This window comes from Sorex fumeus, unplaced genomic scaffold (assembly GCF_029834395.1).
Source record: "Sorex fumeus unplaced genomic scaffold, SorFum_2.1 ptg000002l, whole genome shotgun sequence".
NCBI classification, from domain to species: domain Eukaryota; kingdom Metazoa; phylum Chordata; class Mammalia; order Eulipotyphla; family Soricidae; genus Sorex; species Sorex fumeus.
In genome coordinates this window covers 30,894,485-30,921,136 of record NW_026606059.1, presented here as the reverse complement: position 1 = coordinate 30,921,136, position 26,652 = coordinate 30,894,485, and the positions used below count along the sequence as shown (strand labels likewise).

The following is a 26,652-nucleotide window of genomic DNA, read 5'->3' as shown; positions in this document are numbered from 1 at the left end:
AAGCAAGCGAATTTCCTTTATAATCACGAACATAGGGCCCATGTGCAGCAAATGATCTCTGTTAAATATTTTATTCTCCTGAAAGAGAGAATTTAAGTGTCTACTGTTCAAGCTTCGGTTTGGTGTTTTTGCTTTCTAGTGCTTTTATTTTATAGTCTAGAAAATCATTTATCCCAGAAGAGGAAAATCATAGAAGATGTGTAATAAGAACATTTATAAATGTAAAATTCTTTGCCTAAAGTTCAATTTGACTAAATTACTTACATTTTTTACTGAGAAAAAATAAATGGACATATAAAAAGTTATTTATTGCCTTAAGAAACCCTACAATTTTGCAATCAGTTGTATATTTATGTAATCTACTCTAGGGATCTCAACATGTGGTAAAGTTGTCAAGATTAGTGTATGTGTGGTCTTGGCCCGATGAATAGGCTAAAACAGATAAATGCTAAAATTTACTTGGACTGAAAATCATCACATTAGTTGGATTATTTGCTCCTTGAAGGATTTTGTGGCATTGTTCAAAAACTTAAAATACAAATTCATATATTTATATAAATGTAAATATGTGGCACACAAATACTTATGCTGGGCTAACTGAATATTACTACTTTTAATTTACTTCTAACATTATTATATGAGAATTACTATATTTATTATAAATGAATTAAAAAAATCCCATGATGAATCTAAAAACAACTGAGTTAATTAACATTACTGTTTTAGATAAGGAAAGACTTATCATAATTTTTCATCTTCCTTTTTTATGTTGTCAGTATTTTAATATGTTATTCTTATGTTTTTAGTTACTGATAAACATCAATTCAAACCAGAACAGATGTTGTATAGATTTCGTTATGATGATGGAACATTTTATCCAAGAAATGAGATGCAGGATGTTATTTCAAAGGTAAATATAATGTTTTATCAAGAACAGAATTCATATTGTCACATTTCAGCTTGTTAAAAAGCTATTAAGAGACTTAACATTCTTCCGGTATCAGAGATTCTTAAAAGATATACAAAGCAAGCCTTTATTCCTTCTTGCTGTTTGAATGATTCTAATATTAGACCATTCATTCTCTTATCTAGTGCTAACTAGCATTAAGTAATTACATCACTCAGAATGTCATATCCATTGAAAACTATTCAAATGTAGCAACATGTGGTCATGATCCTTGAATACACAAAAGATAACAAAGTACATAAAATGTAATGCCAGTTTCTTTGTATGTGTATCAAATTTCATATTGATATATAAATAATCATGTACTTATTACTGTGCAGATTTACTTTTATTTAAACTGTATCTTGAAGTATTGTATTTTCATAAAATGTAAAATGTCATATATTTGTGTGATAGGCATACAACAAATTCATTGCACAATCATATTTTTATGATATATTTTAAAATTTGAAAGACTTTCAAGTTGGTTGAGATTGTGATGCTTTCAGAATATTGGCAGTGAATTTATTAAAATTTTTCTGTGTGAACACAACTATTTATTGGCATATCTGTTTTACAACAGGGTGTAAGACTATATTGCCGTCTTCATAGTCTATTTACTCCAGTCATAAGGTAAGTCTCATTTCTAAGCTGTGAGAAAGTTAAATGGTCATATTTAAATTGCACACTGGGTAGATATTATTTAATGTAACTTTTTATATTATGTTTTCTTTTCCAAAGTAGAAAATTTTACTTTATTATTTATTTATTTGGTCTTTGGGCCACACCCACACATCAATACTCAGGGGTTACTTCTGGCTCTGTACTAAGGAAGTATTCCTGTTGATGCTTGGGGGACCATATGGGATGCTGGGGATTGAATCCAGGCTGTCCATGTGCAAGGCAAGCACTTTACCCACTGTTTTATTTCTATGGCTCACCAGAGTTTTACTTTTAATGGTTAATTTTAAGTAATGATCTATTTTTAAATGTAACTTTTCCACTCTTTTTATTCTTACTTAAAAGTTATTTGCCATTAAGTTTAAGTAAATATGGAACTAATAACAAAAACATTTACATTAAATGGATGATTTAATAAATATAGGTGATTTTAAGGATATTTATAAATACTGTTTTTAATAATAATTTACCATTGTGATGTATGTATTTTTCACTAATATATTATGTAATGTATTTTAAATTATTTTGTTTAATCAGAACATGGAGGATGTTCACAGTATTTTTTTCTAAGAAATCTTTTTTGTCTGAGGAAAATATTTTGTACATGAAAATAAAGATTACTTTTGAATAATATTTAAATTTTATGCATAAAATATTTTCTTACAAAGCCATAGATATTATATTTTTAAAAGAGGAATCACATTCATTTATAGTTTATTTATTTACAAAGCACAAGTCTTTGAATTTTATGTTATGATTAATCTTCAGGAATATAGACTGGATTCTATGTTACAGAACAGGAAATGGATAAATATTGTTTTAATCTTGGCTGTAGAATCCAGATGTTAGATATCCAATGTTTCTGTTCTTTTATTTTGGTGTCCAGCTCCAAGGAAATGCAGAGTTTAAAAAGGAAGTGTTTTTCTAGACTCTAGCATTTCATAGAGAATGCACTGCAGGTGTGCAGATACTGGAGGGGGGAACTGGCTCTGACCCATTATTCCTGGAAGTCCTGTGTCCCTTTCATATGCCGACATCACAGATAGAAAGAGGTCAAGGCAAAACAGTCCTTGTTGATGCTGTTTTAGTCCTGGCACAAACCCCAGCACATATTTTGGATTACTTAATGCCAAAAGATGGTTACTTAACACAATAACAAATGAGTACTTAGTTTTTTAAAATTTTGCAATTTGCTATTTTTATGTCATTTGTGTATATGTACATGGTGGGTGGAGTGGACCACACTCAGTGATGCTTTTTGGAGCTACTCCTGGTTCTGTGCCATGGTCACTTTTCTCCTTGGGCTACTCAGTGGGACTGTACAGTGCTGGGGTTTGAACTGGGATGAATCATACAGAAGGCAAGTAACATGACTTCTGTGTTATCTATCTGGCCCTGTACATTTTTCATATCTGAGAGATGTGTTCTGAAAATATAGTTTATCTATATGACATTTTTTTTCAAGAAACTTATATTCTATAAGGATTGATAAGAAGAAATTATTCATTGACAAGAAATTATAACTTTTATGAGTTGTTGAAGGAAATTTTATGGAAAACAAGTCATAAATGAGATAGAATGTATGATATTTGTACTTTTAATATATCTAAATTCAGCTTTTGGAAAGAAAATTACTAGGGTGAAGAACCCACAAAACCGCTTGTAGTGTCTGATAAGCCATCCTCTTCCTTCTTATTATTGCTCATATTGCAAGATGAAATATGTGAGGAGATATCAGAAACATGGAAATATTGTTTTTAAAGATTTTGAAAAACTTGTTAATCATTGGCTAAACTGATTCATAGTATTTTGGAACTTTTGCAAATTTCAGATGTACTTTGGGAAACTTTTTAACGAAAGTTGATAAAATAATATAGATAGTAATTGCAAAGTACTGACAGAGACTAAAGAAAAATGAATATAGCTAGTAATTATCACTTCAAGGGATTTGTAGTTTTGAAATTCTAGTGTTTTGAAAAGACTGTCATTTTCTCATTCCCTTTGACCTAAGCCTGCAAAATAAATTAATTAAACATCTGCCCTTGGGGCACAGTTCTGATCATGAGCCTTTTGCTGGTATCTAACTTGACATTGAGTGATTTCTCAGATTTCGGAATTCCATTGAAAGAAAAGTCTGATGTGGAGAGCCAGTTGCTTCCCTTGGTTCCCCAGAGTGAGCTCTCACCGTGTCTGCGGTCTGATCAGACAAAGGGAATGACAGCTTCTCACCATCAACTTTGGTAGGCCACCAGGAATGCTCAGCCACTGTGGTTCCAACCTGCCTGGAGACTGAGGAGTGGAAATATAAAGAGCTATTTTATACTCCATATTTGGGAGGAGGTTTTTTTAGTAGAATCTTTTCAAATAGAAAAAAGTTTCATTGTAGTGTTCCTTTATTGCACTGTAACACTGTCGTCTCCTTGTTTATCGTTTTGCTCGAGTGGGCACCAGTAATATCTCCATTGTGAGACTTGTTGTTACTGTTTTTGGCATATCAAATACGCCACGGGGAGCTTGCCAGGCTCTGCCATGCGGGTGAAATACTCTCAGTAGCTTGCCAGGCTCTCCAAGAGGGGCAGAGGAATCAAACCCCGGTCGGCCACATGCGAGACAAACACCCTACCTGCTGTGATATTGCTCCATCCAATTATTCCTTAATTTTTAATTAATTCCTTTATTAGTGAAATATTTTATTTCTAATTTGTTACTAGATAATATTGCAGTAATAATTTATTTGAATTTGTGAAATACTGAATATTTGAAAATGTGAAAGAAGGAATGAAGACTTGAGCCAATGAATGGGGCCTTATGTAGTCTGCCTTGTAAACCTCTATTATGTACCTGTGGCTGGGATAGTCAAGTCAGGTTACATTGTATAAACTTTGCTGCTTCTGCACCTCTGCTAAATTACATATTTTCTTGTGCTCATTTACCCCCTAGCTTGATAGTTGTGCTTTCTTTTTCTTTTGTAGAGATAAAGATTACCATTTAAGGACGTACAAGTCTGTGGTCATGGCTAACAAACTGATAGACTGGTTAATTGCACAGGTAAATCAACAGTTTCTGAGTTAAAGTCATTACTGATTTAAACTTTGTAGATATGATTTAGGTACTAAAAAAACATCCCTAAGTGCATTGAGACAATGATACCAAAGGATGAAGTTTGTATTACTAGGAGGAAGTCAAATTTGACTTCAGAGTCTTCATACTTAACTTGGATGATGTTTCTATTTATAAATGGGAAAAGCTGTGAACAACAAAAAATACCTTAGTGTAATATTGTTTAACTCAGTGTTTACTTTATTCTATCAATGCAGAATTGAAATTTAAGGTTTAAGAAATAAGAGAAATGGTAGCCATAAATTTTAGTTACTTGGATAGCTTTGTATAAATAAAATATGATTTTTCTTGGAATACGATCTTTGTAAATTAATGATGGACACTGCTTTGGTTGTCACATGAAGTTTTATAACAGTTTGATGTGGACAATGTATGCCTTAATGTATGAATGGTTTTCATGGAAAATTTAGTAAAGATGCTAACCAAGCCTACAATTGTCTACTAACTTGTGCAGTACATTTGCTATTAACAGGGGGATTGCCGCACCAGAGAAGAGGCAATGATATTTGGCATTGGACTCTGTGACAATGGATTTATGCACCACGGTAGGAATTTTTATCTTGAGTGTCTCACTGTTTTGTTTTTGTTTGGACTCTGAATCTCCATGTTCCAATAAAGTCATTTAGAGTTGAACCATGGGTCCTGCCATGTATCCATGTTGGATTACCACATCTGTGTTCAATTTCATTGCTGGTGCCATTTCTTTGTCTAATTGCTATTATCTAAGAGTTGCCATGACTTGTATTTATATAGACAGTACTGATTTTAGGACAGAAAGGACTTGAGAAAGATGTTTAAAAATAGTTTATTTTTGAAACTATTTTTATCTTTAAAACTATTTTAGATCAATCTCATTTATAGAATGCCAGTATATATTAATGGTTAAGGGAGAAAATAAATTATTATTATTTTTGATCACTTTAAAAGATGCTTTCAAATTTATGTCAAAAAATAGGAATCTCTGAATGGAATCTTTTTTTTTTGGCTACCCGCTGAATATTAATTTCCATTCTTGTTTGATGACTTAAGTTCCTTAAATTAATTAAAGTTATTCCACTTAGTTTTCTCTTTATGCTCTTAACATGTTGTTGTCATAGATACAAACTATCTCTTTTCAGTTTCAAAATATAAAATACATATATGATGTGTAGCTGAGTCAGGTTCCATACTCATCACCACATATGGTTCCCCAAGTCATGCCAGGGATAAGGTTCCTGAGCACAGAGCCATGACTAAGGGCAGAGCCCCAGTGACGTAAGAATAGAGCCTTTGACCCACTATCTTCCCTCTGGTTAGTTACTTGATGGAATGAATTAACCTTTACCAACAGGTAGACTTCAAGGCATTATGAGTGACTAAACAAGAAAAAGAAATTTCAAACAAGTGAAGTCTGTAATCAAGGAATTTTAAGGATATTGGATAATTATATTAATATTCAGATAAAGGGGGGAAATGATCTCAGAGGAGATAAAGTTGTTTGGGACTAATGATTTTAGACAGAAAAGAACTAGCGTTTAGTGAAAATTAAAATTACATTTCACCCAGAAGATTTATTTCTGGTTTGAGTGTTGGAACAAAAGTGATTGCAGAGGGACTTGCTCAGCCATATAGCATTTTGAATTTTCTCATAATTGTACAAGACATTAAAAACATACTTAAAATTTTACTGCAGTTCAAGACAATGTGGTTTCTTATGTTTGTGAGTCAATATAAACATTTGTTTAAATTTGGATTTTAGTCTGAAAAGTGAAGATACGAGTAAAAAGTTTAAAAAGTTAAGATTAGAAAAATGTGCTCGTCTTATTACAGAAAAAAATAGGAAAATATTATGGGGATATGTTTTAATATAACTTCTTATTGCACTATAAATACAATTGAGGTTATAGAACAGGTACTAACTGAATGTCTGTGTGAAAAATGAATCTGATCTTTGCCTTGAATGAAATAATTTGAATCTCTCTGTTTCTTTAGTCCTTGAAAAAAGTGAATTTAAAGATGAACCTTTACTTTTCCGATTTTTTGCGGATGAGGAAATGGAAGGCTCAAATATGAAGCATCGACTTATGAAACATGATTTGAAAGTTGTGGAAAATGTTATAGCTAAGTCATTACTGGTAAGTTCATTAATATGTTACAAAGCTTTCTTCGTATTTTTTTTTCTTTTTGGGTCACACCCAGCGATGTGCAGGATTTATGCCTGGCTCATGCACTCAGGAATTACTCCTGGCGGTGCTCAGGGGATCATATGGGATGCTGGGAATCAAACCTGGATTGGCCGTGTGCAAGGCAAACGCCCTACCCACTGTGCTGTCACTCCAGTCCCCCACTTTATTTCTTTCTGACAAAGCTTTTTTCTTGATTAGATATTAGAAAATTTCATGAATGTGTTTAGTATATTGAATTTTCTTTGATTTGTAACTTTTTGCTTTATTAATAATATTATTTGCATTTCAGATTAAATCCAATGAAGGAAGCTATGGCTTTGGTTTAGAAGACAAAAACAAAGTGCCCATAATAAAGTTGGTTGAAAAGGGGTCTAATGCTGAGGTAATGTAAATTAGCATTTAAATTTAAATGCTTGCATGGATTGCAAATTTGAAGTTCTAAACAAATTTCAACCAGCCTTTTAGAATTTTCACTGAAAATAGATTCCAAAATTTCTTAATCTGCGGTTCTACCAAATATTGTCTGGTGTTTGGGTAGAGAAATTCAATATGGATATTGAGGGAAGGGTTGGGGAGGTGGTGTAGAGTTAAAGCTCTGACTTTTGGACCTTTTGTTTGAACAAGTGTCTCTGTGTTCCTAAACTAAAACTCTAAAATAGAGACTAGCACTGTAGCACTGACCTCCCATTGTTCATCAGTTTGCTCAAGTGGGCAGTAACGTCTCCATTGTGAGACTTGTTGTTACTGTGTTTGGCATATCGAATATGTCATGGGTAGTTTGCAGGGCTCTTCGAGAGGGGCGGAGGAATCGAACCCGGGTCAGCTGGGCCGGTCGCGTGTAAGGCAAACGCCCTACTGCTGTGCTATCGCTCTAGCCCAAATGGAGACTAACTTTTAGTTAAAAAAAATTCTAGCTTTTAGTGTAGGATTCAGTTATGTTATGCATGTCAGGTACTACTTCCATTAAATCAAGGGCTGTGTCCTCTGTTTTCTGATCACTTCTGCTTTTTGATCACTTCTAATCACTTTTATATAACTACAGCTTCCATCAATAAATTTTATGCTTGACTGTTTTCTTATTGGACTAGTGCTGATTCTCACCTCACCAACTTTTTAAACAAAAGAGTCTCCTGATCATTTATTTATTCATTCATTATGCCATATATCTTGCATATGGCAGGTAGTGTTCTTGGCTCTGCGAATATAGCAATGAACAAAGAAGGCAGTATTTGGCTTTCTGTAATCTATTTTCAACATTATTTTTCCCTGCATGTTAGATTGAAAGTTTATTCTCTTTCTGTGTGCCTTGTATCTCTTTCTGTGTGCCTTGTATAATGCTTGTTCCTCAAGCAAAATTCTTGATGTTTAAATCTTTAAGACAGAATCTGAGAATAAATAAAGTATGTCTTTTAGTTTTGAATCAATTTTAAGCTAGTAGTATATTGTTTCCATTATTCTGCTTGTTAGGGTCCAAGTTCTCTGTCTTTTGCCAAAATACAAAGCTTTAGTTATAGTGCATAAATATAAAAGTAACTTGTTGACTCATGCTTTGTCATTGGGCCTGGAGAGTAAATAACTTTATTCAGTGTGTTTTATGAGATGAAATTTTTCTGAAACATTGTCAGAGTACTGGAGCACAGATTTATGTGACTATGCTACTAATACAATGCCCTCGGCCAGATTTTCATCATGGTAGCTGGTAACCAGGACAGTAGATAGCCTATAGTCAGTAAGGTTGTCCAATAGGATCAATGTGGTTGGCATGGAGAATTATGTGTATCTTTCAAACCTTTTAGTGTTTTATGCATCGTGCTTATTGGAGCTCTCTCCCTTGAAGCTCAGATGATTCCACTTTTCTCTCCTGAAGAAACAAGGTCTGTTAAGCTAGGATGCATATTGGGTTGTTACTGATGTCTCTGAAATAATTTGATATTGCTTAGAAACTGTTCAAAATATTAACACAGTACTTCACAGCCGTTAAAAGGATGAAATCCTAAAAAGTGCCACTAAAGTAAAATAGTAAAAAAAGTTACATAAAGAAAGAATATGATGTTAAGCCAAGGAGGGGTGAGCTTGGCAGAGAATTTCAGTAATGATGGAGGATCAAATTGGAAACTAGGTCCAAGAGAATAATTGCTATTTCACACAAAATTTTATTTTGTGAAGTTCTATAAAACCATATTTGATGTGTTCATATGTGAAAATCTAATTTTATGAAAAATAGCATATATACGTATGCATGCATGCATACATACATACATACATATATATGTATAATCTTTTTTATTTTTCTCTTAGATGGCTGGCATGGAAGTTGGAAAAAAGATTTTTGCTATTAATGGTGACCTTGTTTTTATGAGACCTTTCAGTGAAGTGGATTGCTTTCTGAAATCATGCTTAAACAGCAGAAAACCACTAAGAGTTCTTGTGAGCACAAAACCAAGAGAGTAAGTTGTATGATTTATGTGGGATATTAAATTACACATGATTAAAATAGAAAAGTTGAGCTGGAGAGATAGCTCAGGAATTAAGTTGCTTGTCTAGCATGTAGCTGATCCTAGTTCAATCCCCAGAGCATGGCTCCCTGAGCATCACCAGGAATAATCCCTGGTGAGCCAGGAAAAAGTTCTAAACACTGCCAGGTGTGGCCCCAAAACTCCCCTTCCACCACAAAAAAGGTTAACTAAATACATAGCTAGAATTGAATGTCTTGTTGCCTGGGGACATTTTTACTTAACCAGCTTAATTAATGCTCATCTTTATATTACAGGAGAAGCTACATTGCTTATGATAAGAAAAAATGCTTAGTAGTAGAAATATTTTCCTTTTGATGGCCAAATTTCCTTAGTCTGTGCTATTTGGCAGAGGCAAAAACAATTCAAATAACAGGAATAAAATTTCTAATTTTGTTTGGCTTTAAGAATTTGGGGAAATGTCTATCAGTTGATTAGTCATTATAATTAAATATATAAAAATATAATCCAACCTGGGGACAAAATCCCCCATGCTTGTGTTTACTTCGTAATATAACTGTTCCTTTAAAAAGTGTCTTTCTACCTGTTATTAGATAAAATAAAAAGTAAAGTAAAGGCCCTCCCGTTGATCGTCGATTTGCTCGAGCGGGCCCAGTAACGTCTCCATTGGAGACTTTGTTGTTACTGTGTCTGGCATATCGAATACTCTCGGTAGCTTGCCGGGCTCTCAATTCTTGTTTATTAAAGACAAGTTGGAGAGAATATTTTTCTAAAGGAAGGCATTTTTCTCTTAATAATATGTCATTCTGAGGCGTTCAGTCATAATCCCACAGATGGTAGCTTCGCCCCATTGGCTCCTCAATCAAGCACATACACCAATGTTGAAGGCCAGAGCGATAGCACAGCGGTAGTGTGTTTGCCTTGCACACAGCCAACATGGCCGACCCGAGTTCGATTCCTCCTCCCCTTTCGGAGAGCCCGGCAAGCTACCGAGAGTATCTCACCCGCACGGCAGAGCCTGGCAAGCTACCCGTGATGTACTGATATGCCAAACACAGTAACAACAAAGACTCCAATGGAGACGTTACTGGGCCCGCTCGAGCAAATCGATGAACAACGGGAGGACCGTGACCGAATATGTCATGCTAAAAAATAATATGTCATGCTAACTGTTACTATTTTTCTTGAAATTTAGTGTTAGGTGATTTGTCTATGTTCTGACAAATATTTTAAGGATAAAGTTATAAAATAGAATTATGCTTTTATGATACATTTGTTTTTCTTTTTAAGTTAATAGCATATTATCATCATACATTGGATTTCTTACTCAAATAACTATTATTGATGCTTGAGTGTTCCTTAATTATGTTTCCCATAATGGTTTAAACAATAAATTAATATAATACATTTAAAATGGTTGGCATAATGTCTCTCTGAATTGTGCTTATACCGAAATCACTGTTTAAAATTTACTTGATGTATTTAGCAAGTGCTGAGTAATTCATTCCTTTAAAGATAAATGAGGATTACTTCTTCAAAAATATTAAAATCATTGTTATAACTACTTATGAAACTCTTCTAAGTATATATAGTATAGTTTACTTTCCCACTCTTTTTTATTTATTTAGCACTAGCTGATACATTATTTATCTTCAAAGTGCAGTGCGTGGGGCTAGATTCTCCCATTCTAAGTCTCTTCACAGCAATGTATGTCTTCAAGGTAGATGCTTTAAAGCCTACAGCAGCTTTCCAAGTGATGTGAAAAAATGAAGGTGAATCATTAAAGTTACTAATTTATGAAGTCTTTGGGCTCAAGAGAAACAAATAACCATAGCAATGTCTTCTCTCTAAAGCTAATTATGATCTGTGACTCCCTGCTTTTCAGTGCTACCTAGGTAACTAACCTAGTTATTCACGATCACGACCCTCCTGTTATTCATCGATTGCCTCGAGCAGGCCCCAGTAACGTCTCCTTCATCCTAGCCCTGAGATTTTTTAAAAGGTGCCAACTAACCTAGTTGTCCTCTTAAAAATACTTTCATAGCTTTTCATTTTTTAAAGCTTATGCTTTTATTTTACTATTACTTGGGGGGGGGGGGGTCTCCCAAGTGATTTTTCGGTACCAGGTCTTCCCTGATGATTCTCAGCCCACATTGGCCTGTATGTGAAGCCCCAGGATGCTTTGTGGGTTGGCCCAGTGGTGATGGGCATTTATGAGACTGGGAACTTATTAGACCAGGATACTCCTGGGCCTTTAGCATCAGATCTCATGGGCTAATGTGGTCTTGGGGATTGAACTGGAGCCTGCTGAATGCATGTCATGTACCTTAACTCTTGTTATTTCTTTCCGACTTCCTTTGGTGATTTTTAAAAGAACAGGAGAGTCTGGGTAAGGGCCTATACTAATTAGTAAACATAGCAGTCTTCCTCGTGGGCACTTAATTTAGCCCTATAAGAAATGGTTGATTGATAAAAAAAACATTTTAAGCATTAGAAGACTTTCTAAGTACCAACTGAAACACACACATACACACACACACACACACACACACACACACACACACACACATCTTGATCGGGAGAAATCCTCAGTTCTAGATTTGGTTGCTAGATGAGCAGGGTTTGCCTGATGTTGCACTTTACCTGGAACCTGCATTTTAGGATCAGGTTCAATCCTCTTTCCTACCCTTGCTAATTGATTGTCACTTCAACATCCTCCTCCCTAACATGAGGGTGATAAAAATTTCTATGTCATGGGCTGTTACGAACTTTTGATCTGTCTTAGCTCTTAAAGAGCACAGTGATTTCTTCAACACATTCATAGTACATCTTCCAGTGATGTTAGCTATGATGCTTATCTATTCTCTCATTTTATTTTGTTTTTTTTTCCTTTTTTTTTCTTTTACATCTGAAACTGCTCTCGTTGTTCATCAATTTGCTTGAGCGGGCACCAGTAATGTTTAAAAATTGTGTTTTGGATGGCATACTCATTTTTTCTCCTTTTAAATTTATTTCTAACCTTTCTTTTTCTATTTTGTTTTTGACTTCCATATAGCAGTGCTTGAAGGCTGTTTTCAGCTCAGAGCTTAGGTGTAATTCTCTGCCATATTCAAGACAACATGTGGTACTGGGGAATCAAACTGGGGTTTCTCCATGTGAAAAATTCACTCCTGCCTATTGCATTATTCCCCCAGTCCTCATTATTTTATGTCTTTATTCTAATGCATGATTCCCTGAGTCACTCACATTTTTTTACAACTGATAATTCTAATTCAGTCACCTCCTTTCTGGAGAGTAAGTAAAGATAAAAAACTGAGAAGTAAATAGAACAGAATTTTTCTTCTTGTTCTAGATGGATTTTACACTTGATGTCTCCATGGGATTTTTCAAAGGCTGTTGTAATAGATAATTTTGTGTAATTCTTTTTTAAAATGAAATAGGACATTTTTCTTGTATAAATATAATTTTACCTCTTGTAGATAATATTGTGTTACCACAGTGAAAGAGAATACTTGAATATTGCTTTTTTCAAGGAGTATCAACATTTTGACTAAAGTTCATACTATGATATTTTGTAAAATTTTGTTTTAAAAAATATAGTAACTGTGAAGAATAGAGTAGGGCCAACTTATATAACAATATTAAAAGAATAGAAAGATTTTACTCGGGAATAGTTGAGAGACCACACTGAATTCTTTACCATTCCAAAACACTGCTGGACACTGGTGGAGGGATGGGTATATGATCATTGTATAACTGAAACCCAAGTACAAAAATTTGTAAGTCTACAATTGTACCTTATGGTGTTTCACTAATAAAAATTAAAAAAAAAATAAAGAAAAAGAAAAAAAACCAAAACACTGGTGGAAGGATGGGTGTTCTGTCATTGTATGACTGAAACGCAAACATGAAAGTTATGTAACCGTATTTCACGGTGATTCAATTTAAAGAATAAAAAAAAACAGTAACAAAAATTATTCTCTGTGGCCTGAAAAGTTCTGTTATTTCAGCAAGTGAACTTTTCATAGTACATAGAAACATGAGCTACCCTTACTGTGGCTTGATCATCAGAAAGTTTGTTTACGCCCTTTTCTTTTCCCTAATCCATTATCTTCCATTTTCTTTTTTAACTTTGAAAAAATTATCAACGGGATTAATCAAGTGCTATATTTTGCTGTTGTTTCAGGTCTTAAGTGTTCCGACACCAATCCTCCCAGCTGTGTGACCTGTCCTCCACCAGTATCCCAGTTTCCCAGACACTCCCTCGATCTGCCCCTTTGCACACACAAATAGATTTACTTTATATTGTTTATTACAACACAAAGACAAACGGAATTATCTCACAATGATATTACTTTAGTCATTTTCTGAGACTCTACTGTTTTGATTGGTGCTAGACGAGACTTCTGGGTAACTGTTTTGGCTCATTGACCTCCATGCAACTCTCCCATAAGGTTTTCTGTGGTCCTGCTGGGCTGACAGTACTATGAAACTTTTAGATGTCATAGTTCAGGGGCCATGGATCTGGAACAATTTGGTGGCTTGGCAGTTTGATGAAGTGCAGTTGTGTCGTTGTGCTGTTCCATGTTGGAGGGTGTCAGGTGTGGCTGTGAGCTCCTGTGCCTTCAGGCAGAACGGAGAGAATCTGCTGCAGTCCCCTCCCACATTTGGAGAAGGCCCCAGACTTTTCATGCTGGACCATCATATTCTTTGGAGACCTGCGCTGGACTCTTTCTTTCTTTCTTTCTTTCTTTCTTTCTTTCTTTCTTTCTTTCTTTCTTTCTTTTCTTTCTTTCTCTTGTTATTTTACTTTTTGGGTCACACCCGGCGATGCTCAGGGGTTACTCCTGGTTCTGCACTCAGGAATCACTCCCTGTGGTGCTCAGGGGACCACATGGGATGCTGGGAATCGATCCCAGGTCGGCCGTATGCAAGGCAAACGCCCTGCCCACTGTGCTATCGCTCCAGCCTGCGCTAGACCGTTTCTCTGTGGGCAAGATCGATCTTCTATTTTCAAGTGTTTCTCTGGCAGGCCCTTGGAGCAGGGTGTTATTCAAATGAAGCGTTTACAATCTTGTATGCAAATATTTAATTAAAATGCATATTAAATTTGTTCTGTGCTCTCCCACCAATATCCAGATCACTTTGTACTATATAGCCTAATTTATAGTATCACTGTATCACTATTCTCCCGTTGTTCATCGATTTGCTCGAGCGGGCCCAGTATCATTGTGAGATTTGTTACTGTGTTTCGCATATCGAATATGTCACTGGTAGCTAGCCAGGCTTTGCCCTGAAGGCAAGATACTCTCGGTGCTTGCCAGGCTCTCTGAGAGGGGCAGAGGAATGGAACTCGGGTCGGCCATGTTGCAAGGCAAACGCCCTACCCGCTGTGCTATTGCTCCAGCCCCATAAAGAAAGAATTAATCAATATTAAGTGTGAGACACAGCACTTGTTTTGTAATGAGTACTCATTGTTGGACGTGTGCAAGGCCCTACCTGCTGTGCTATCGCTCCAGCCCAATTTATAGTAATACTTTGAAATTTCCCCTAAACAGACCATTTGTATTTCTATCACAAATCTGCCTGTGCATATTTTAGAAGATTATAGTACCAACCTCTATCTTCAGATCATTAATTCGTTGTGTTGCTTGTTGCTTTCTCTTTTTCTTTTTCTTTCTTTTTTTTTTTTGTGGGGCAGGGGGGATGTGGGTTTTGGGCCACACCTGGCGATGCTCAAGGGGTTACTTCTGACTCTGCACTCAGAAATTACTCCTGGTGCTCAGGGGACCATATGGGATGCTGGGGATCAAACCAGGATCTGCTCTGTCCAAGGCAAATGCCTTACCCATTATATTATTGCTTTGCCCCCCACATTGTGTTGCTTTATCAAGTTTTCTAAACACTGTGTTGCTCAAATTACTCTCAAAGCATTTTCACTGACTGCAAATAAATGCTTCTGTACCTGACTTTAGACTCTAACATGCCCTTGAAGAGTTACTGACATTTATTTTATGATTAATTCATCTTCTTCTGAAAACACTTTTGTTTCTCGGGCATCTAAAGCAATCCATCAAAATTTATTGCATTGTATTCATTTGTCTTTGCTCTCTAGTGCAGTTTATTATACTCATTTTTATTGTTATGATGTCTGTTTTATCTTGTGTTATCTGCTTTTCATGTTACCATCTGATTTTTGGCTTATTTCTGTGGAGTGGCTCATTTATTAGGGCTAAACCATCCTTCCCTGGTTTGCCGTGACAATTTACTCAAGTTCTTCATCTCTTTATCATTTTTCTCCAATGAATTCATTGGAAATATGTTTTCTTATTCAGGTTTACTTTTTGATCTGTTATTGCTTTTAAATTTTGTTTGGATGAACACTAAATTTCTTTGCATTCTTAAATTATTTTGATGTTATGTTTGACAGACCTCTTCTTTTCTCTGCTGTTCTTTGATGAAGTTCCCGCCATGTAGAAAGGTGCTCTGTATTTCTTTTGTATTAACTTTTACATGTAAATTTCACAGTGCATTAATGTCTTCTTTATAGCACTAAAGAGTAAAACTTCCATTTTAATTACCTACATAACTCTCTGTAAAAATTTACCTAAATTGTTTTTCATTTCCACTAAAATCGTACCAAGTAAGTTTTGAAAACTCAGGTTCAAAGAAGTGAAGGAACTCTTCTAAGGTATCCAAATACGAAGTGACTAAATGAGGAGTCCGTGTGAGGTTTGTCTGTCTCCTGAGTCTCTTTCTTACTGAAGAGGTAGAGTGTAGAGTTTGTGTTAAACTGTTGGAGGCCTCTGTGGATCTCACTGCACAGGTCAATAGCCAGTGTTTCATGTGGCAGATTGTCCCTATGTGTCAACTGAAATAAGAGAATAAAAATGTGAACAGCTGCTATCAAATTGTCCAGCCTTAGAAATAACATTTGGAATTTGGCATTTGGCATTTGGAATTCATCTCATCTTCTTTTTTGCTTAATTTCAGGACAGTGAAAATCCCAGACTCGGCAGAGGGACTTGGATTCCAGATCCGAGGATATGGCCCATCAGTGGTACACGCAGTGGGCAGAGGTGAGGTAATCACCCTGGGGAGTGAACCACTTTCCGAGATGTTCCAGATGCTGGTTGCTGAGCAAGAGTTTGTTAAAAATGGGCACGATTATCTTGTTATGAATTTTAGCAAGTATACCTGATTATATGTTTCAAGGATTTTGCACTCCTAAAAACTATTTTTAAACACCCTTAAAATTGTAAGGCATATTTATCATTTTTAAAAATTTTACTGGAGAATGACATTTCCCTATTTTACCTTTTGGCTATTTGTCACTGACAGCAAATAATTCAGATGTGTTTTTAGGTCCAGGGAGTGTCCTTAGAGCTTTTTAACTGATTTTCAAGGATGGTCATTTACCAGGCCTCCTATAAACCCTAAAACGCATTTTTGCTAAGTAATTTTATTAAGTAAAAATATGTGTGTGCATATGTGTATGTAGTTTGCTTGTTTTGGGGATGATACCCAGTGGTACTCAGGGCTTATTTCTGGCTTTGCATTCGGGGATCACTCCTTGTGGGGGTCTCAGGGAGTCATATGGGATGCTGGGGGTTGAACTCAGATCAGCTACATTCAAGGCAAGTCCCCGCCCACTGTACTATCTCTCTGGCTCTGCGATTGGGGTTGTTTCAGGTGGTGCTTGAGCATCTTTGTGGTATCAGGGATCAAATCGGGCACCTTAACCCTTCTACTATCTACCTGACTCATGCATTACCTTTATTTAAATGACTCAAAATCCCAGTCACAGAATCCTAAGGCGTGTGCATGATCCTGTGTTTTCAGTCTTTTCATAAACTCTGCTTTCGCAGAGTGGTTCTTTCAGCTCATGTGTGTGTATGTGGGGGGAGGGGGTGTATGTATATGTGTATATATATAATGTATATATACATACATACTTATATATACTTTTACTTGCACTGCACTGTCCTCCCATTGTTCATTGATTTGCTCAAGCGGGCACCAACAACGTCTCACAACAAATTGTGAGGCTTGTTGTTACTGTTTTCAGCATATTGAATATGTCACGGGGAGCTTGCCAGGATTTGCCATGCGGGCAAGATATTCTCGGTAGCTTGCCGGGTTTGCCAAGAGGAGCCGAGGAATCGAACCTAGCTTGGCCGTGTGCAAGGCAAATGCCTTACCCACTTTGCTATCTCTCCAGCCCATATAATTTTACTTATACATTTTAAATTTAGTGCTAAAGAGATAATCGGGAGTAAGATACTTCTTCCCTTGAGTGTGGCCAATGTGGTTCAATCCCAACATCACATTTGGTTACCAAGGTACTGGCAGTGGTCATTTCTGAGCACAGAGCAGAACTATAGCCAGAACATGACCTGGCATGTTGTCGGAAATTTTGCAAAAAGAAAAATTTAAAAAATAGCATGCCAGTAATCTCCCAAGCTGTATTCAGGGGGGGTTGAGGCATTGTCCCTGGTGAACAGGGTCCATGGTTCAATGTTAGGGCTCAAGAAAGTGTAGTTGCTTTATCCCTATGTTGACAAGGATTATCTGGGTCACCCAGGGGGGATGGGTGACCTTCAGAGATACACCCAGCATTGAATTGTCGTTGATCTCATGTAAGGCATAGACCTTAACCCCTGCAGTATTTCTCTGACCCATATATCTCCATCTCCACCTATGTCTATCTCTATTTATATCTATGCCTATACCTATATGTGTATCTATATCATATGTATCTATGTCTGTGTCTGTAGCATCTCTATCTTTAACTCTCACCCAGTTTAAGCTCATACCGATGTAACAGCTATGTGTTCCTGAGACCCTGGGTATTTTTCTGTTACTTTTCTCTGCTGAGAAAGTTTCTCTGTTCCCAATTTAAAAAAAAAATTCTGATTTTTTTTTCTTTTTGGGTCACACCAAGCAATGCTCAGGGGTTATTCCTGGTTCTGCACTCAGGAATTACTCCTGGCAGTGCTTGGGGGACCATATGATATGCCAGAAATTGAACCTCGATGGGTCCCGTGCAAGGCAAACGCCCCTACACACTGTACTATCTCTTAAGTCACCTGATTTTTTTTTTTGGAAATGAGTTTCAGGAAGAAATTTATATATGTATATTTATATTTTTTCCTTAAATATAAATTATATCTCTCAAGATGTTTAATGAGATTTGTGCATGCATGTGGCTCACATTTGTGGAGCCCTGGGTTCAAACCTGGGCACTGTCCTCTTCCCATCCACCCATAAATACATTTGGTAATTTATTTATAGGAGAAATTTCTTACAAAGGAAGGCTATTTTGGGCCTGAGCAATAGTACAGCAGATAGAGTACTTGCCTCACATGCAGCTGACAGGGGTTGTCCTGGCATCCCATATGGTGCTCCAGGTACCACCAGAAATGATTCCTTATTGCAGAGTCAGGAGAAACACATGAGCCTTACTGAAACTGGCCCCCAAACAAATAAAAAAAGGAAGGACTTTTTAACATACTTGGGTTTTGTTGTCATTTGTAATCATTGTATTTTTTCAAAGATTTTTTTATAAGTGTTTATTTGCTCAGAATATTGAATAACAATGTTTAGAAGATTTGAAAATCTTATTTCATTGGTATTACTTCATATGATTAATTTATACTTAATATGGCAAGTTAACATATAAGTTAACATAAATTATAAACATAGAACTTAGTTATAAAAATATATTTATAACTGTATTTTGAGAAAGCAATATATTTTGTATGATTTAAATCTGTTCTGAACAGTTGTTTCTTTCATGAATGTAACTAGAACCAATACTTGTTTTTAGCTTGTTCTGTCTACTTGTAGTTGTTAATAGATTAAATCGTTTTCCTTAAGAATTTCTTTTAATTGGAGTCATTACAAAAGTCAATGTGGATATTATTTTAATATTTGGCAACTAAAGGAAAATCAAGCTCTCATTTTCTGGCTTTCATTTTGACTTTATAGAGGCATAGTTAGGAAATTAGATTGACTAGGCATTTGAAAGGGAAAATAACTGATTAGCATCATAAAGGTCACTTACAGTGTTCCTTCAAATGGATTCTCATGGGGGATGGAAAAGATTTTGTTAATCACAATTTGAAAATTGTTTTCCTTACTGTGTATGTGATTAAAAAAATCTTTTCTTAATATTAGTTTTTGATCATTTTCTCACTTTTATTAAAGGGACCGTGGCTGCAGCAGCTGGTCTTCACCCTGGACAGTGTATTATTAAAGTGAATGGAATCAATGTCAGCAAAGAAACACATGCCAGTGTGATTGCTCATGTTACAGCGTGCAGGAAATACAGGCGACCAATGAAGGTGATTACCTTTCAACCTAAGTGACTCTGATTGCCCAGTTACCTGGAAGGCCTGAGAGACAAAATAGGAATACCAGGAATAGGAATAGGAATGAGGAAAATGCCAGGAATCTGTATGATTTTCTCCTCTAGTCTCATATTGAAATGCAGTGTTATAAATCCAATAATGACTATTTTATCTACATAAGTAATTGAAATTGGTTGTACTAAAGTGGCTACATTTTATGTTTGCATTATTTGCTATGTTTGAAAACTGCTGTAGGCTTTATCTATTTTCATTGTTACATACGTTTTGGAAAAACGTATAACAATCTGAAATCAAAGTTTCATTGGTGCATTTTTTGAACCCATGTTATTATATGTGTTCATCATGTATTATATCTGTATATTTGAATTTAAAATACACAGAGTTTATAAGCCATGTGGAAAAGAAGATGGTTTTATAGATTTGCATTTCCTTTTTGGATATATTTACTTGGGGTAATGAATTTAGATTTGCAAATATGACTTTTTGAATCTTTGTTTCTTTGTAGGCCAGGACTGATGTCCTACAAAATACTGAACTCACAAGAACAAAGTTGATTGATCTTACTTACAAATAGGGCAAGCTAGCGGAACAAACTGCAATTTACATATAGATCCATAGGTTATTCTAGTCAAAAGTAGTATAATCAATATTTGTTGAATTGTATTATTGATAGATTTTTTTAAAAAGTACATCAGTAATCATCAAATACCCCTTTCTAACAGAATATTAAAAGGTAATTAAATGAATTTGAATTTCTTTTCTTTTTCTTTTTCCTGAAAATTTTCTTATAGAAATATTGAGCAGTGCCTTGTTTAAAAAAAGCAACAAATGAACAGAAAGTTTTATTATGTGAATAAATGCTCTACCCATCCCACTAAGTAAACTGAATGTATTTGGTGGCGTAAAGCAGCATGATAGATTGTGACTATTCTCGTTGTTGACAGAGTGCCGGTTTCTGCAATGACATTGATGTATTGTGTTTTGCTGCGATCTGACTGGCACTTCAAATCCCCTGCAGGTGCCTCTCATTCCATCATCCTCCAGAGCCGCTGCACAGCACCTTCGTTTCCAATATATGTCTTTTTCATTCCACTTGGTATCTGGAGTTTAATAGGGAATATTATAAATGATTCACTGTCAACATCATGCCTGAGAAAATTCCTTTGGAAAAATACAATCACATGACCATAACCAGTGTCAGTGTGGGAAAAAACACCATAAAGGTGTGGTTAATGGAGGATATGGTTCCTTGACAACAAAGCAACTTACTGAGTGTAGTTTTGTTTTGTTTTTGCTATGATATGGGATCAGACTTAGGGCCTCACATATGTGTAGCATGTGCTTGACATGCCTGTGCTTTATAAATATGTACTTTGCACATATGTAAAACCTGTGCTTGACATCACTCTGCCGTAACCAAGATATATCTGAATAGCAAGCTGTTAACCAACATCATATTGTACTTTGGGGATGATTTCATCTATTTTTTAACAATTTATTTGTTATCTATTTGTATATGTTTATAGTGGTACCAATACTGGTGCTCCCATATTTAATAAGCATTTTATTGATTAAATGTTGTATAATTACTAAGCTCAACTGTGCATCAATAAAAAATGATCATGCATATTTTCTCTTACTTTAATAGTACATTTTGATTGACTTTATGTATAAAAATAATCTTAAATTGTGCAACCCAAAACATTTTTGGTAGCTATTTTATGTCTCTCATTTAATTTAACTGGGACTACTATCCTTAAGAATGATTTATAGAATGGAATATTAGAAGATATTTACATTGCTTAATAACTCATTGAGATGAACTTGTTCTTCCAACTTCTTATTGATTAATGAAGGCATGGAAATACTCATATATCTGTGATTGTGATTAGATTATATAAATTAAATTTGTAATTGATTTCAAAACTATAATTAAGGCATTTAAGTAAGACACTGATAAAAATGCTTTTAAGAAGTAAAAAAAATTGCTTTTCTTTGGAAGATTAAATTTCAGACTTAACAAAGCCACTTGGTTAGACAGCTTAATTACATTGACTTTTGATTCCTTTATGACTTTTGTTTTCTTTCTTTCAAGTTTACTTAATTAATTTTTGTTTCAGGGTCACTCCTCATTCTCAGGGATTACTCCCAGCTCTGTACTCAAGGATCATTCCTAGTGATCTGAAGGGACCATGTGGTGGGGGAATTAAATCTAGGTTATCAGATGCAAACCATGCATTCAGTCCATTGAGCAATCTCTCTGGCTCAGGTTTTAGTTTTAAAGAAACTAGAAGAACATATATATGATCAATTATCCTTATGCAATCTTATGAATGGACATATATTTTCAGAAGCACAAATAATTCTGAGTTTTCTGTCTCTCCTCATTTTTAGCAAGACTCCATTCAGTGGGTTTATAATAGCATTGAGAGTGCTCAAGAAGATCTTCAGAAGTCTAATTCAAAAACCCCAGGAGATGAAGCAGGTGATGCTTTTGATTGCAAAGTAGAAGGTAAGTTTCTTTTTTTAACCTCAATTTTTACTTATAATATTCTTTTTCAGTGTATTTGTGCCACATCTCAATGATGTGACAGTATCAAGTAGTTATCCCACTGTCCTAAATAATTATCACCAAACAGAAATTATGTCAGATGAATAATACAAGTCAAATGACAGCAAGAGTAAAAAGTATATTTTATTTATTTGTGAGAAGTACAACTAAACTAAATTTTAAGATGCTTCTTTGGTTAGAGTTGAAATGCTTCGAAATTCCTACTCCATGTTGCTCACAGACATTCGGCACCACTGTCTTCAGGGAATCGTATTTATTGGACTTTTAAAAGAAAATGTCAACTTTTTATAGTTGGGGTGAACAAATTTTTATTTTGCATCTGTCCAGTTTATTTGTTTTTAAACATTAGCCTATGGTAGTAATTCATGTAGAATAAAAGCATTTAAAAGAAAAAAAATGCACAAAATTTGAACTCTGTTCCACTCATCCTGAGTCTGAACCTCCTTAACAAGATCAGCTGTGCATGCACATAAAAATTCAAGAAGCCCTGTTTAGAAGATCTAGAGTGTCTTTGAAAATACTTTCTTCATTCAAACAACTTTTGTTTTAGTCTAATATCCAGAATAAATGCATATACTGACAGCAATAAAAGAGGCATATTAAAATTATGAAAATGAAACAAGAGGAAAAATACTTTGATCAGAGCTTATATATTTTTTTCAATGACCCACAGAAATACTTTATTCCATGGATTTTGTTGGTGTTTGTTTTGCTAATAAAAACCATCTTATTTGTATGTATTCATTATTGTATGTATTGCCAAACACTTTGAATTATTGTTTCTAAACTTCAGGGGTCTTTAAATACTTTGATATATTTCCCTACCACCATTTTTCCATTCATATTATTGGTGAAAATCCTTGGATGTTTCGGTTATATTATTTTGTTCCTCTTAACTGTTATATTATTTCTTGTTAGCTGGCACAGCAAGATAATTTTCCTACACACAAGTCAAATGACAGCAAGAGTAAAAAGTATGTTTTATTTATTTGTGAGAAGCACAACTAAACTAAATGGACAATATTAAAAATACTTCACCCATGTTTGAGTAGCAAGGTTAAGACACATTGACTCTTTTTTAAAATTTAAAATTGTTGAAACCTTATCCTGGGGCTTCTTGTTTTTCCTTCTTGTTCTGTTGGAGTTAATTTTTGTAATCATCATTCTCGCCACTATGAAAGAGAGTGGGTTTATGTGATACTCTGGAAATTGACATTTAGCTGTTTTGGAGTTTAGTTTTGATTACTTTTAGCTAAATCATTATTTTACTTTAGGCTATTTTATATTCTTTCCATTAGTCTAGTACTTCATGGTTTTAAAGAAATTAATATTCTATTTTTACTTGGAGATATAGCTCAACAGACTCAAGCACATGATTTGCATACAGGAAATGTGAATTTGGTCCTCAGCATTGCCTCAAGTAACCCTTCAGCACCAAGGGGGTAGTCAACCTTGCACATTTCAGGATGTGGCTCCCAAACAAAAATATGTATAATATAGATAATTTTCCATATTTTGCATATCCAAAGTATGTAAAATATGGATAATATTTATAGTACCGTGTAATGTTTTATTGGTACAAATAAGCATAGATATAACTTACAGGTCAAAATTATAAATGTAAGCGTGCAAAAGTAAGATTATACCTTATTTTAGTGTTGAGATTTGGATCACTTAGACAAGTTTGTAAAATCTGTAAAACAGGAACAGATATTTCATTAGTTCTACTTTGTAGAACTCTTTAAAAATTCAGCTATAGTGCTGGGAAGATAGTTCAAAGGTCTGGAGCACTGCCTGGTATGCATGATGCCCTGAATCTGATTCCTGGCGCTGGATTATCCTTCACCCATTAGTACTATCACAATATCCCTGGTGGCCCCAATCAGTTCCATGCTATTGGACTAATGAACCATCAAGCCTACGTAGCTGGGCTGAGTATTGCTTAGAGTGTCTCAAGGCCTCCCAAAACCACTAGGGTGTCACCCACCACCCAGAATTTTTGGTGGCAAGCTTAACTTACATGCTCAGATGTTGATTTACAATGAGATATACCTAAAGGTTAAAAATACACTGTGCTACTGTTATAGCCCAGTGTCATTTTAATAATTCTGAAGGACTCATCAATTTGCTGACCGAAAATTGTTTTTATTTCAGAGGTAATCGACAAGTTCAACACCATGGCCATCATTGATGGAAAGAAGGAGCACGTGAGTCTCACAGTGGATAACGTCCACCTGGAGTATGGTGTTGTGTATGAGTACGACAGCACAGCTGGGATAAAGTGCAATGTGGTGGAAAAGATGGTGGAACCCAAAGGTTTCTTCAGCCTCACTGCAAAGGTATGATGAATCTAGGGAAACCAACCTTTTCTTTTTGTAAGTAATTTCTGCCATTGTACACAAGGTAAATGAGTTGTATATATTGCCTCAGTCAGCTCACTCAAGTTTTTTCTTTATTTTTTTTCTTCCTTACTCAGTATGAGGGCTGGAGAGATAGTACAGTGGGTAGGGCATTTGCCTTGCACGCAGCCGACACCCGGGTCCAATTCTTCCTTCTCTCTCAGAGAGACCAGCAAGCTAACGAGAGTATCACACCCGCACGGCAGAACCTGGCAAGCTCCCCATGGCATATTTGATATGCCAGAAACAGTAACAAGTCTCACAATAAGACATTACTGGTGCCCGCTCGAGCAAATCGATGAACAATGGGATGACAGTGCTTCAGTGCTGCTCAGTATGAGCACATCCTTCCTTTTGCTTGAACTCTTTGGGAGCACTGTGTTGAGTTAAAAGGGTCATATTAGTTACTTAACAAAGGTTTTACTGGAAGAAATAGCTTCATCTCTTGGAATTCATAGTAATGAATGTCTTAGATGGCTCTCATGAAAGGTGATGCTTTTAAAAGTGTATTTAATTTTCTGAAGGGTATTTGAAATGGAAAAATTTATTATAACAAATGCCACATTCTACAAGTCCTTTGTTTATTTCATATAGGTTTTTCAAGCTGACAGAACAAATTCTGAACAGATTTTTAAACATTTATTTATTTCTTATTTGAGAAATACAACATCCTTAGTCCATATACTAAGATAGGGAAGAAGGGAATCTTTTTCTACATGAATAAATCTTGCAAAGAGGTGACCCCACACTTGCTTTTTATGTTTTTTCACAATGAAAATCAGTCAGATTCCCACAGGACCCTACTGTCTGAGCTTTCCTGCTTCATCGGCTTTTATATCTCAGTGAGAATTCAGATATTACAAGAAATATAAAACACATCTTCCCAACTCTCTTTAATTCAGTTCTTGTTTCCGTTATATATAATTGAGATAGATTTAGCATTTATAATATTTTAAAATATGTAGAGAAAAATAATAAATACATCCAAAGGTACTCTTTCAAAAATTATTTTGCTTTTTGTTTAATATACTGACATTGAAAAAAATTGTTCTGTTGACATTCTACAACTGTATTTATTGTTATAGAATCTATATGTGTTTTTTAAATACAACTGCTTCTCAAATGCATTATACTTTTAGGGGTGATCTGTGTAATATTTTAAGATCAGGTTATTGTAATTATTTTATATTTTAAAGTTATTTTATATTTGAATAATTGTAGTTAAGGAAATTAGGAAATTTAATATAAATCTCTTTGCCAATAATAATGTCAGCTGTCATTTCTAAGCTAGCAGATAAACAGGAAACTTGCACTCCACATTCAGTAAAACAGACCAGTGGTGATGGTAAGGGAAGAAAAAGATCATCTTATCTATGTACAGTGTTTGCATTGCTTACACAATAGGGTATGATCAATCTTTGTAATCTCTGAACCATCATAAATGCAAGATGCAAGCATGTATAATTCATTATAAGTTTACTAGACATTCTTAGTATATAATTAACATACATATTGCCTTAAAATTGATTCAGATGATCAAAAATTGGAGGCTAGAGAGATAATACAGTGGATAGGGTACTTGCCTTGCATGTGGCCAACTTGCATTCAATTCCCAGCACTTCCCATATAGCCCCTCAAGCCCCCTCAGGAGTGATCCCTGAGTGCAGAGCCAAGAAGTAATTCTAAGCACTGCCAGACAAACAAAACAAAACAAAATAAAATCACCAAGACCCTAAAACTACTTTTATCAAAAAAACTCAAGTACACAAGTAATATTGACTTTTATTTTAACAAGAGAAATTTCTGTTAATTCCTCATTGTCATCCTGTTGTTCATCGATTGCCTTGAGCAGGCCCCAGTAACGTCTCCTTCGTCCTAGCCCTGAGATTTTAAAAAGTGCCATATTCGAGGCTCTTTCTGGG

The 26,652-nt window shown here is 35.2% G+C and overlaps 1 protein-coding gene across 1 annotated transcript in view; it reads left to right on the top strand.

The window, feature by feature from the left end:
* PREX2 (phosphatidylinositol-3,4,5-trisphosphate dependent Rac exchange factor 2) overlaps positions 1-26,652 on the top strand; it is a 297,562-nt gene that overhangs the window by 138,387 nt on the left and 132,523 nt on the right. The window contains exons 12-22 of the mRNA XM_056130599.1: positions 807-910; positions 1,530-1,579; positions 4,600-4,675; positions 5,220-5,292; positions 6,719-6,861; positions 7,202-7,294; positions 9,211-9,359; positions 16,380-16,465; positions 19,596-19,732; positions 22,154-22,271; positions 24,486-24,670. Of these exons, the coding sequence (XP_055986574.1) occupies positions 807-910; positions 1,530-1,579; positions 4,600-4,675; positions 5,220-5,292; positions 6,719-6,861; positions 7,202-7,294; positions 9,211-9,359; positions 16,380-16,465; positions 19,596-19,732; positions 22,154-22,271; positions 24,486-24,670 (1,214 nt within the window). The remainder of the gene's footprint in view (positions 1-806; positions 911-1,529; positions 1,580-4,599; positions 4,676-5,219; positions 5,293-6,718; positions 6,862-7,201; positions 7,295-9,210; positions 9,360-16,379; positions 16,466-19,595; positions 19,733-22,153; positions 22,272-24,485; positions 24,671-26,652) is intronic.